A 13,731-nucleotide genomic window follows, 5' to 3' on the forward strand; every position below is an offset into this window, starting at 1 on the left:
AAATTCAGCCAAACTCCTTTATTATTACATCACAGAAAGCAATTCAAATCTGACACGATAGAATTTGGCATTACATTTGAAACCGTGGAAATAAGTGAAGGGATTAAATGCAAAAAAAAAAAAATGCAAATTTCACTTGTATACTTGTTTGTTTACATTATTTAATAATTACTAAGCCCTCTTCCTTTATATATATATATATGTATATATATTTTTATATATATATATTATTTTTTTAATATATTTATATATATATTTATATATCTAGAATTTAAAAATATTTCCAGTTTAGTTTTAGTGCTGGCTTCAGTGACAGTTATTGTAGGCATAGTAATGTTTATCTGGAAAATGCTATTATAATTCGGATTTAAAATGCCAGAGAGCCGTAACTACAGAAAAGGTTTAGAGTTTCAAGGCTCTTGGCCAAACAGCTTGTTTGATTGTTGCTCATCCCTCTGTGACCCGGAGGCGTTATGTTTTCAGGTTGTCGGTCCCGCTCTTCCTGAAATCTCAGGAACACCTCGAGGGAATTTCCTCACATTTGGCACAAACGTTCACTTTCACCCAAGAATGAACTGATTAGAATTTGGAAACCAATGGATTGACATTGACATTGTATGGAGGCAAATCTCTTCGTATATGAAAACCATCAAGTATTCACACCAATATGAAAAATATTTTATATTTGACGAAGTATTAAAGGAAATCCGCTTGAACGGTCGTTTTACCTTTTGCACAAATAGTTTGGCTCAGAGGTCTAGTAGGAGGGATCCTTAGCAGAATTTAGCTTTGGGACCCGAGGTGATTGCTAGTCACAGCTGTTGATGAATTGTAGGTGATGAAGAGTGCTTTGGGGTGGTGCGGTTGGTCGTTTGAGATTTAATGAAATGGTAACAGCAAGTCGTACCCTTTTTTTGTAGTTGTGACAACGGAGTGAATATTTGAAGATTCGATGGGAATTGTGTTTTTCTACCTTAAGTAGAAGAAATGAAAGAAATGGTGGTTATAGTTTGGAAATAGTATTATTACGAATGAAAGCTGCAGCAGCAGGTAAGATTAGCCTCAGATCCATCAAGGTCAATGGTGGTATGGCGCTTCATAGGGGTCATATATTGTTTCACTGTGAAGAAACACCAGTGATTGCAAATGGAGGCACGTGTGGAAGCTGAGATTAGTTCGGGGTTGACTTCCTGTTTTGCGTCCATCCGAATTTTACATTTTTAAGATCCCGTACGGAGTTTGTGTTCTTTTGGACAAACTAATCAATGTGATTTGTGTTGTTGTCTTTTGTGGGTTCATAACAACTACTATTAAATCCGTAATTTGAAAGCCAGAGTCGCGTGCTCTCAGCAGCAGCTTGTTTTCTGGACAGAGCTCAGCTCACCCGTCATCACGCAAGACTGGAGTTTTTTGGCAACCATATACACAAGTGTCAACACAAATCTGATCCGGGGTCTGTGTCACTTTATCTCGGCATGATGGACTTTTCTGTAATCTCTGCCATAATTGAACATGTTAAGAATACACCCACCAGTTCTGACTGTGGTTTACCCTTAAGTTATTATGTTATGTTTGCTTTAATTTCCTAGTTCCCAGATTCTATATCCTCAAATCTTTCCCGTGATCTTCTGACATCGAGGCAAATTATGCATGAGTCAGTTGTGATCATGGCAGCGACTGAGGTTATTTTTTTGGCATTTTATCCGATAGTTGACAGTGCAGATGCCCGCAGGAAACATATGGAGACAGAAAAGGGCATGACATGAAACAGAGGCTTTCAGTGCAGTCATAAGGCATGTTCCAACTGCTAGTCTCTCCAAAAGCCCCAATATATAACTTATCCATTTAAATCTCATGTTGTTGGATGAATCTGGTGTTAATTGTTAATAAAATACTCTTAAAATGGTGACAAATCTAAATATATTCACGAAAAAGAGATAAAAGTAGCAAAGTCGAGATCAGAGTGGGACTGTAACCAGCAGCTATATGTATATGAATCAGTTTGTATTTATCTTGTATATAAGATAATATATGAGTGTGTGTATATACATATATATAGATATATATATATATATACACTACATTTTGCAGAGAAAAACAAAGCTATAATTCCACGGAATTGAACATAAATGTTGGCATGCTGAGCGAAATGATCACTCAACCGGCCTTGTTTTCTCCTCCTTTAATGTTGAGTGAAGGATTATGGTGGTGGGGAAACTACTTTAGTCCGTCTCAGCTCGATGACGAAGCACACGGGCGAGATTGGGGCGGCCGACGAGAGGACGTGTTGCATGTCGGCGTCGCCGGGTTGAGGGAGTCGTGTCGGAGAGGTGTGTCTTGACGCGAGGCCTGCCTCGCCGCACGACGGCCCGCCATAGGCTGCCGACCGACCGGTGGGCCGGGATGAAAAGGAGCGCGGGGCAGAAACGAGAAGGCTCTAGGACCCAGCGACGAGACGGTGAGTAGGCAGGCAGAGCGGGGCTGAGTCACTGCATGTGTCTGAGAGGCAGTCAGAAACAGAGCAGAGCAAGGGAGCAGAGGTGATCTCACACTCATCAGCACAGGATAACACAACCATGATGGGTTGACTTGGGGGGGGGGAGGCGGTTGGAGAGAGGAAGTGTGCATTCGCCACCACTTGCTCAGCCATGGAGACCAACAAAGTTCTTCATTTCGTGCCTTCGGGTAAGTGGATCAAAGCTGTGGGAGCTGCTCCTCAGCTGTGCACGACACGGCGGCGTTCACTGGGAGAACCTCGGGGTTCCCTACCTAGTGAAACCTGAGAACCCCCTGTGGAAAAACATGTGCAGCCCACTTCCACTCTGAGGGATGGCAGATGTTTTTGTACATGCTCTACTGTACATACTTGGTGTTTTTTTTTTCTGTTTGTTCTTAGGAATGTGTCAATGCTCCATTTATGACAGAAATCCCGCTTGTATTTTCTTTCCCGCGGAGCTCAGTTGTAGAAGCCTTGTTGTGCTTACAAGAATGCAGATAGGGTTTTTTTTGTGTTTTTTTGTGTTTTTTTGTGCATTTTTCTTCTTCTTCTTCTTCTTCTTGTTTATGTCTGGTATGCGGCACGAGAGGTTCCTGTGTCGTATTTCATCAGTTCAGGAACTGAACCTTGTGAAACATTTGCGTTGGGGAAACCACCCAGAGACAGCCAGCATACCTGTCGAGCATTGGACAGCTGGAATGCAAAAGCCCGGGCTCCTAATGCACTTTTCTCATGTGTTGCACTGGCGGGGCTCGTGCACGCGCCCGTGATAGATGGAGAGGAATCGACACAGTGCAGGAAACGGCGTGTGCGCGGCAGCGCGCGTGCATCCGTGTGTGTACTTCTGAGAGAGCGAATGTGTGTGTGTGTGAGTGTGTTTGTGCGAAAGAAATGGAGAGAGAGCGAGAGAAAAAAAAAAAAGATGTGTACTTCCATATTTTGCTGGTGTTTGTTGAAAGAGGAAGACGGACAGATTAGTGTTGCCGACAGCCACAGGAGAGCAGCGAGTTCTCCCCTCACTCAAAGTCCTCGGAGAGCCCGGAGCCCATTTGGAGGTGTGATGCGGCTGCCTCCTCACTTTCATTTTGTCTGGGAAGGCAGAGCGGGATACTGCGTCTCTGTGTGTGTGTGTGCGTGTGTGCGTGTGTGTGTGTGTAATGGGGGGGGGGGGATGTTGGATAATGTGAGTGCGGGAATATAATCTGCGTGTGTTTTTGTTGGTATTAACTCTCTATGTATGAGACCGTAAACTGTATGCGTGTGTGTTTCGGTGCACGTTTTTGTGTGTAAGTGTGTGTGTGTGCGAGTTCAGTTCTGCTGCGTGCGTGTGTGTGTGTGTGTGTGTGTGTGTGTGTGTGTGTGTGTGTGTGTGTGTGTGTGTGTGTGTGTGTGTGTGTGTGTGTGTGTGTGTGTGTGCGCGCGTCATGCACTGTGCACACTAACTACATCCCCGAGCGCGTGTCGGGGCGTGATGGACACCACTGTGGCTCGTCCCCTGAAGAATCATTCTCACTCATTTGCTTAGGATTGCTGATTAGAGGCGGAGAGGGCAGGTTTGATCCATTCAGCGGAACAATTCGGTTCTGCGAACAGGACGGTATTGAAGAGGTGCGTTACACGGGGGGGGGGGGGGGGGGGGGGGGGTTGAGCTTTGAAAAGGAGAAACGTCTGATCCAGTCGCTTCTTCGCCCCTTAATTACAGCCGCTCCAGATCTTTCTTGTGTGTCGTGTACCTTAACCTTGACTATAAATGGAGGTATGAATGTAATAAAATATCCCGAATGATGTTTACCTGCAGAGATTTTTGTGGTTATTGATCACCACCAGTGACTCAACAATTACTTTTCCAGAGGATTAGATTTTTTTTTTTTTTTTGCTTTCCACACTCACTTTACTGCCCTCTGGATTTTCAAATAAAGCAGAGCAAGCTGTTCGGTGCAGCAAATCTCAGTTTACTTAACAGGAACATGGCGTCCAACAAAATGTTTAGCTGAAGCTGTCCATATTATTATTATTTTTTTCTGATAGGCACTGTCATCTGTGATCGTTAGCGAATCCTTATTGCCGCATTTTGCAAATAAACCTCCAGATCAGTGTCATCATTGGTGGCAAACTGCTGACAGGTGACAGAACGGCTGGCACCGTGCGAAGAGGTCGGGACATTTAGGATTCACTTTATGGACTTGTAAATTACCACCGAGCTTCCACATGTAATTAAACAGTGTGATAACACTGCACTCGGTTTTAATACTGAGGATTGATTAATCTTCTGGATTTTGCTTGCAAAACAAATTACTGCAGCCTGTAATAATGCAAAATGGTGCAATTGTGACCGCAATGATATTGGGGATCAACTCCACTAGTCACTCTTCCTTCTTTATTGTTTATTGACTATTTATAGAGGAATAATGTGATTAAAATACAGGCAGCCAGCGATTACTTTTATCAATTCATCTATATTTTAGTATGTATTTAGTCTCTAAAATGTCAGAAAAAAGTGACAACTACAGCGACTAAAACAGATTAACAAGATATTTAAGATGCGATTTTGCATATTTTTGCTAAATCTATCACAAGTATTTATTATTTATTTACAACATATCACCTATGACTGTATATAAAAGTGGACGGAGCTTCTGGGTCTGAAAAATGAGGCCAATGAGGAACTGCCTTAAGTTGCAATACCACACAGGGCCACTAGAGGTCGGCTCCAAAAAGCCTCCGGCTCCATAGACTCCCGTTCAACTAGTCTCATAAAATTCTCAATCAATACATTTTTTCCACTCGTTATCTCGGTGTTGTTAGCTAAAGTCACTCCTTCTTATTCGTTTTCTGGTGGTCCATCTGAAAATAATCCCATTATTAATTAGAAAATAAGCTGTGTTTTTGGGGACGTGTCTGTTTGATTGACAGGCCTGTGGTGCAGTCAGGTTACAGCTATCAGTGGGCGGGACGTAGTATCGTCAGGTTTCCAATCAGATCAGTCAGATCCACCGCTCGCTCCTCCCCCAGCTCGTCCAAATATAGTCACTTCCTGCCCCAAACTACTCTCAACTAACAAGATGACGACATCCAAAATCTGAACGCTGGTTGCCGCCTGCATATCACTCAATCCTAACTCATATTTGATCATTTCGGAACAGTAATTCAAATTTTTTGCATTAGTATTTAATTACTTTACTGATAAACAGACTTGTTTTGTCACTAGTGGTTCTCGAGATCAATTTCCAGTTGTTTACTTTGGATGAAATGGTCCATCTGTCTTTAAAAAAAACAAAAGAAAAGAGTAATCACTGGAAATCCTGCCACTTCAACCGAAATTCACATTTCAGCAGCTCTGATTAACTCTCATAATCACACCATAAACCTGAAATCTCCTGAAGTCATGCTAGCAGGGTGTCAATCTTCAGGTGTGACAGACAGCCAGATAATCAGCGTCGCAGCCGTGACCTGCAGAGCCAGGAAATATCAGCATGGAGGATACAGAGTGGCTGTGTGAATTAGTAGTTCGACCATGTGGAAGTGGAGGTGTGTGGTGGAGAAGATGGATGACGTGTGTGTGTGTGTGTGTGTGTGTGTGTGTGTGTGTGTGTGTGTGTGTGTGTGTGTGTGTGTGCGTGCGCGCTGTAGATGTGACAGTGATCTCTGATCAGTATTCACCGCTGGCAACAGATCTCAGAAGCTCCAGGCTCTGAGCACAGCCATCTGGGCAGAGGAGAAACACACACCGACACACACACAAATTATTATCCAGTATCACACACACACACACACATGCAAATACACACCAGCAATGAAATATCACGCAACACCTTCATTGCAAGGCACGACAAGACAGTCACACACACACACACACACACACACACAGAAACATGAAAATTCACACAGACCAAATGCACACACACACACACACACACACACTGTCACAACCGTTGTGTTAGATCTTGTCCACACACAGTGCACATAATTATATACACAATTCATTCTATCTACATAATTTGTTGGTTTACACACACAAAACAATTATGTAGATGTGTCAACACAGACACTCATCATGCACAGTTCAAGGAACACGGAATGAAGAAGACCACAAATTCATTACAATTACAACTCGCGCGCACACACACACACACACACACACACACACACACACACACACACACACTTTCTCTTGTTTGTCTTTATATGTCTTACTCCATCTTCTTTGTTTTTTTTTTCAGTTTCTGTCCCCACCCCCCACACACACACACTCTTTTATCTTCATATTTGAATACATAAAAAAAAAACACAAACCCACAGCTGCACTGTGGACAGGTGTGTGTGTGTGTGTGTGTGTGTGTGTGTGTGTGTGTGTGTGTGTGTGTGTGTGTGTGTGTGTGTGTGTTTTTTTGGGGGAAAAAAGGTGGAACAGGCGAAAAAGGCAGCGCTTTAGAAGTGTCTAAAGCAGGGAGCTTTTGTTGTGTACTTGTGCCTGCAGAGCTCGAAGCGTGATGAAAACACTTCCTGTCATTTTGGCGGGCATGTGTAGTCTGTGTGAGGCTGATGTTTTTGGAGGGAGAGTTTCCGATTTATCATAATCACCATCTATTCAGCATGTGTAGTGAATGCACAGAAACTTCATTATTGTGTGACATGAGTAGGTACTTTGTTTGTTTGTTTGTCAGCAGGATAGTAGAAAAATTACCAGCCTGTTTTTTTTGTTTGTTTGTTTTTATGAAACTTGGTGTGAATTTGTAGCTTGGGCCAAAGAAGAACCCATTAAATTTTGGACAAATTATTTTTCTCTTTCATTCGCCATACATGTCAATCCTGCATCCTGTGTCACTCATCGACTGTATATAAAAGCGGATGTAGCTTCCGGGTCTAAAATAAATGAGGCTGATGCAGAAGTGTCTTAAGTTGCAATATCACCAAGTGCCACTAGAGGCGCAGCTCCATAGACTCCTGTTCAGCTAGTCTCATAAAATTCAATACATTTTTCCCGCAAGTTATCTCTGTGTTGTTCGCTGAAGTCACTCCTTCTTATTAGTTTTCTGGCGCTTCATCTGAAAATAATCCGTCATTAATTAGAAAATGAGCTTACATTTTGTGTGTGTGTGTGTGGGGGCGGGGGGCGTGTCTTTTGATTGACAGGCCTTTGATGCAGTCAGGTTACAACTATCGGTGGGCGGGACGTGGAATCGTCGGGTTTCCGATCAGATCGGGTCAGATCCACCGCTCGCTCCTCCCCAGCTCGTCCAAATATGGTCACTTCCTGCTCCCAACCGCTCTGAACCAGCCCTGTGCTGTTCTGCCGTTCATGGATTTATCGTGGCCGACCAACAACACATCCCTCTGTGCAGAGGCTCATTTCCAATTGTAACACTTCTCGCTCCACTCAACCACCTGCGTTGCAAAATTTTCTTGCTGCTTACATATTTAACGTGCTACCGTTAGCTTAGCAGCTAGCAGTGGTTTCTGTCTCTCCTTCTGCTTTTCTGTCCCGAGCAGTGTGCCACAGCTGTTACCGCTTCCTCCTTTCGTGATAACGGCGTTTGTGATAAATGCAGTTGTTTCATAGCACCGGCGGTGCCGCAGCTCCGCACAACCTGAAACAAACAATTAGCCGCGGTAGCCAATCAAGCCCCGGTGGGTCGACCCAGTTGTAGCCCCCCGCTAGCTGTTCCCCGACAGCCGGGAAGCCGCGACCGCTGGGCGACGGTACAAAGGAAGCGTAGCCTTAATCAGAAGCTCGCGGTAACCGGTCGAAGCAGATGGCCGCCCACCTCTGAGTCTGGTTCCGTCAGAGGTTTCGTCCTGTTTTTTGTTGTTGTTGTTGTTGTTGTTTTTTTTTTACTCCCCCGCTGTCACCAAATGCTGCTCGTGTGGAAACGGTCGGGTCGTAAGGTCTCGACCTCGCCGTGCGCGTGAAACTCCCCGAGATGACTTGTGTTGTCATTTGGTGCAAAATAAATCAAATAAAATTGAACTGCCCTGCAAAATCCAGAAGACGGCAGAAAGCTGAAATGAAGACAAAACAGAGGCTTCAGTTACAAGTGTATTTTGACATCATGCTAATAGTTTTCTAAATGTATTCAGACATTTAGTCTTCGCAGTTGCGGATTTGCTTAGAGCGGATGGTGGCCTTTTTAAAGTTCGTGGATGAGAAGGTTTTATTTTACAGCCGCAATATTTTTTGGCAGATTTGGATGAATTTGTGAAGTTTTGCACACCAACGCGGATGTTTATTATTCCTAATTGACATATCACTTTCACCATATTCATTCCCCTGCCTCTCACAACGGTACAGCTTATTGCACAGTGATCACTTGAAAATTAGATTGCAAAGAGGCGTGAATCACGATTGTGATGTTAATATGATGAATTACAGCTGCAGCAGCATGCAACATTTTGGAGTCAAGTCAAAAGCAAAGTACAGTTAAATATGAGGCCACATGGTTGAAGTCTTTCGTTCTGGCTCCTTATTTTGTTAATTTGTTTTTATTTACCGCAACGAATTCCCGACATTTAAACAGATAATGTTTGTTTACCAAAATATAATAAACAACAAAATAATATTGGCATCATTGTCTGAATTATTTTTCTAAATAGAAATCTGCATTACCATACAGTGCATCCGGAAAGTATTCACAGCGCTTCACTTTTTCCACATTTTGTTATGTTACAGCCTTATTCCAAAATGGATTAAATTCATTTTTTTCCCTCAAAAATTCTACACACAATACCCCATAATGACAATGTGAAAAAATATTTTTTTGAAATTTTTGCAAATCTATTAAAAATAAAAAAAATATATATATAAGGTCCCACAGTTGACGGTGAATGTCAGAGCACAAACCAAGCCATGAAGTCCAAAGAATTGTCTGTAGACCTCCGAGACAGGATTGTATCGAGGCACAGATCTGGGGAAGGGTACAGAAAAATGTCTGCAGCATTGAAGGTCCCAATAAGCACAAGCTCTGTTGTGTTTCCTTTAACATCCAAACAAATCAAAACACTCATGAACTTTATTCACATCAGAAAACCAGCCAAACATCAGAACACCAACTTTTAGGTATCGTTAGACGTGGAAAAAGCCAAGCTCATTAGTCAAGGTCTCACACACTGCTTAAAAACGCTTAAAAGAGTATTATTGTCGATAAAAAGTTCTTAATTAACTGCTCCATAAAATTTCCCTTGATTTGGATGCCACATCATGCACCATGGAGACTTTTTGACTTACTAAGTCTTCTTAAAAATTCCTCCCTATTGTAGAATTTGCAAGCTATTTACGTAGCCTATCTGGATTAGCAAAATGTACGGCACAAAAAAAGCCCTGTAGTCCCAACATTATAGTTAACATGTTATGTTTAAAATCTTTAAATTCCACGTTTTCGTTGCTTTAGCGGCTCCAGATGTGTACGTAGAAAGAGGATCTATTATTATGAAGTATGAAGGCGAAACTGTCTTTTTCAATGGTCAGATAAAACGGGGTTTGAATACTGGTGCGCTGCACCGTAGAAGAACAGCCACTAATCATAAATCAAGCCAAGTTATGTTAGGTGTACTAAATGTAGTTATTTTTTAACCCTAATTATGAAAGCAGAACGTCTCACAGTCATGGACAATTACTGGAAAGTCCCTTTTTTAATCACAAAATTAGAGGAAAAGCTGTTGCTTGTCCACGCTTGTTTTTATTTTTAGCTGCAGATTATTACACATTTGGATTCACGAGTAGTTTAAGTGGCTTTCAATGGGTGAAAGTTGGAAGATGAAACTGATATTAGGGGCTCTTTAGTGCAGGTTTGATCCCCTCTTCACACAGAGGTCACGTCCTAATCTCATTCCAAATACAACAGATTGTTTAAACTCGGATGCAAGTGTAAGCATCGTTTACAGAAGCAAAAAAAAAAAAAAAAAATGCTGGTATGTTCCCAGTATGTGAACGCACACGCTTCTTTTACACACACACACACACACACACACACACACACACACACACACACACACACACACACACACACACACACGTTCAGAAAATAACACACGGCGTTGGTGGCCCTCTCCCATCTTGTGGTCTTTGGCGGCAGTTTGCCGCCGCTGTCGAGCATGAACACACCCATCCGCCGCACATTAGAGCTCACGCCACAGGTTACAGCTCAGACAGCGGCTGACTTCCCTTCCTGTTCAATATCGCTCTCGTCTGCTCCACCGAGACGGCGCGGTACAAAGTGGTATTTTCTCCTCCCGCGGCGAAATTTCATTTCCAACCAACCAACAAAAACGCAGCCCGGTGGTACAGAACAGCAGACGAAGAGGGCCGAGCTGCTTCCCCTTCGCACGCTCCTTCCTCGACGCGGTAATTATTCCAAGATGTCCGAGGACGCCCGCGTCGGCGAAGTCCCGAACCTCGATTTGTAAAAGCCTCGCCCCCTCCCCCCTTTTCTGAAATATCGACGTGCTAAATAGAGTGCGGCGGTATGATGTGACGTAGACGCGCGAGAATGTCGGCGTAACCCGCGCGTGGTGGTTTCAGACATCGTGCGTCCAGGGACGAGTCGCATCGTGGAGCGCGATGAGTTTCCACTCGGACAATATTTTGCACCGTTCCCCTCATGCTTAACGTCGGGTGTCCTTTTTGTCCTTCGTCGCGCAGCTCCGAAATTGCTTCCATGAAGTCGTTATGTGTGTGTGTGTGTGTGTGTGTGTGTGTGTGTGTGTGTGTGTGTGTGTAGAGACGGTGGTGGTGGTTGGGGGCGGGAGAGGGGGGGGGGGTCTGTCTGAGCAGTTTGTGCCACAGATGTAAAGGACTTGGCGGCACGGAAGTGCACAGTTCAGACTGAGTGACGAGGACAACAGGAGCTCACCTGCAGTGTGAAACAGAGGAGAGGTGCTGCACCAACCGCTCCACGCGCACACCGGGTGTCGGGTGGAGGATTAAACGTAGGCGGGCGAGCGGCGAGACATACTGTGGGACGGTAAGCCGGAGAACAAGTAGGTAGCCGAGGTCGCTTAATTTCAAATTCTGTCAGCGAGGCGCGGGATACGACGGAGCTAAAGCAAAGAGACAGCTGGTGAACAGAGCAGGGCAGCGGCGCTGCTGAGGTTGGTGGTTTGATTCCCACCAGGGCCCCCCTCCGCGTCCCAAAAAGGCACGAAGACTCATTCGATAAAAGACTAGACAAAAAAAAAAAAAAAAAAAGACCCTCCAGTTTTTATGTTTGACCTGTTTCAGATGTCAAGTTGGAATCCAAATCACTTCTCTCCTCATTTATGGGCCTCAACGTAAAGGCAGAAACGGAGAGCAGCATGCAGCACACACAGCAGAGCAGACTTTGTTACGGCGTTTTCTCTCCTCACATCGATTCGGTCCAGAAGCCGTCGGTGTGTGTGTGTGTGTGTGTGTGGGGGGGGGGGGAGGGGTGGGGGTGGGGCAAATGGAAAAGCAGTGAGATATTCTGCCGTCGGTTGGCGGGCAGCGCTGGAGCAGCATACAGTAAAGAGGGGCTGCGTGGAGAACAGCAGACTTGAAAGGGAGATGGTGGCCTGGCTTTAATCGAGCCGGAGGAAGACGGGAATGTGCAAGCAATTAGCAGGAATCCCCCAGCACTGCCTTTTTCTTTTTTCTATTTTTTTTTTTTTAAATTCTTTTTATTCGCCCGTTCTATGAAAATTGAGGCAGGCAATTTCTCCAGTGAGTGGTTGGCTGGTGTGTGTGTGTGTGTGTGTGTGTGTGTGTGTGTGTGTGTGTGTGTGTGTGTGTGTGTGTGTGTGTGTGTGTGTGTGTGTGTGTGTGTGTTTATAGTGAGTGAGGCAGTGAATGAGCAAGTGGAGAGTGTTGTTCCATGACACACACACACACACACACACACACACACACACACACACACACACACACACACACACACACACACACACACACACACACACACACACACACACACACACACACACACACACAGCAGCAGAGCATCCCTGCTGCAGCACCTAAGCATAATCATTTACCTGTGTGTGACTGTTAGAGAATATTAGAGGAAGGGGAACCCAGAGAAGAAAGGGGAAAGATGTTAAAATGGAAAATGAGATATACAAATAGATGCTGGAAGGACAGATATGAAATGAGGAGTAAAAAAAAAAAAAAAAAAAAAAAAAAAAGCAGATGAAATGCAGGGTGTGGAGGAGTTTAAATTGGAACATGGTCCTGCGGTAACCTCAGTCACGACGCCTGGTCTCGCCACGCCGCAGACATCAGACAGGGCCGGCTTCATCTGTGAACTGGCAGTCGCCAGCTCACTATAACTATCAATTCCTCACAGGTGAAAGGACCGGAGGATTACTGCAGAGCCTTTCAGTGCGCAGACCTTCGACCACCTGGATACAAAGCTTACATTCATTTAAAAAAAAAAAAAAAAAAAAGAGAGATGCTGCAACACAAATGGAAATTTGCAATAAGTCATCAGATGTAATTATTATTAGATAAGAATTACATTGATCGAGCATTTGAGGATTTATTTGTTGCACCCATTGGCTGTATATAAAAGTGGACGTAGCTTCTGGGTCTGAAAAATGAGACGGATGTGGAAGTGCCGTAAGCTGCAATACCACCGAGTGCTACCGGAGGTCTAAAACAATAATTCTAAATCGGTAATTATTTCAGTTGTTAGCTAAAATGAATCCTTGTTTCCTTGCTATTGGTTTTCTGGGGGTCCATCTGAAAATAATCCCGTCATTAATTACCAAATGATCTTCAAAAAGAGGTGGTTTTGGGGGGGGCGTGTCTGTTTGATTGACAGGCCTGCGGTGCAGTCAGGTTACAGCTATCGGTGGGCGGGACGTGGTATCGTCTGGTTTCCAATCAGATCGGTCAGATCCACCGCTCGCTCCGCCCCCAGCTCGTCCAAATATGGTCACTTCCCGCTCCAAACCGTCAAAATGGAGACGAACTGGAGGCTTCGTCACGGCCGTTCACAAACCGACGTCACTGTCGGTTGCAGCATGTTCTTATTTGTATTTGCGTTCATTTAACTTCAGTTGAAGGTCTTGTTCGAAGCGGCCCAGTCATGTTTTGTCCTCTTGAACGCTCGGCGTCGCTGCGCTTCAGGCCGAAGCAACTCCGCTTCCCATCGTATTCTTTTATGGATTTGCGTGTACAGAGCATACATGCACGCGGGTTAGGACTCATCTCCTCTAGTACACACTTGGAGAAACACCTGCAGATCATCCAGGACAGTTTATCCACACAAGAAGGTCATTAA

General features: G+C 44.2%; 1 protein-coding gene across 4 annotated transcripts in view; it reads left to right on the top strand.

Moving 5' to 3' along the window:
• The window catches only part of slc4a11 (solute carrier family 4 member 11), a 96,472-nt gene that overhangs the window by 13,193 nt on the left and 69,548 nt on the right, over positions 1-13,731 (top strand). For 2 of the 4 annotated variants that reach the window (XM_069719568.1, XM_069719570.1), the window contains exon 1: positions 2,501-2,685. The exons of the other annotated variants lie outside the window; for them this stretch is intronic. In XM_069719568.1, coding sequence (XP_069575669.1) covers positions 2,649-2,685 — 37 coding nt within the window. In that variant the 5' untranslated portion in view covers positions 2,501-2,648. Of the gene's footprint in view, positions 1-2,500; positions 2,686-13,731 lie in introns of those variants that run through there. 4 annotated transcript variants of the gene reach the window in all.

The sequence above is a fragment of the Brachyistius frenatus genome, unplaced genomic scaffold (assembly GCF_029030835.1).
Source record: "Brachyistius frenatus isolate BFR_SWC_R1_liver_20210118 unplaced genomic scaffold, ASM2903083v1 Contig_217, whole genome shotgun sequence".
Taxonomy (NCBI): domain Eukaryota; kingdom Metazoa; phylum Chordata; class Actinopteri; family Embiotocidae; genus Brachyistius; species Brachyistius frenatus.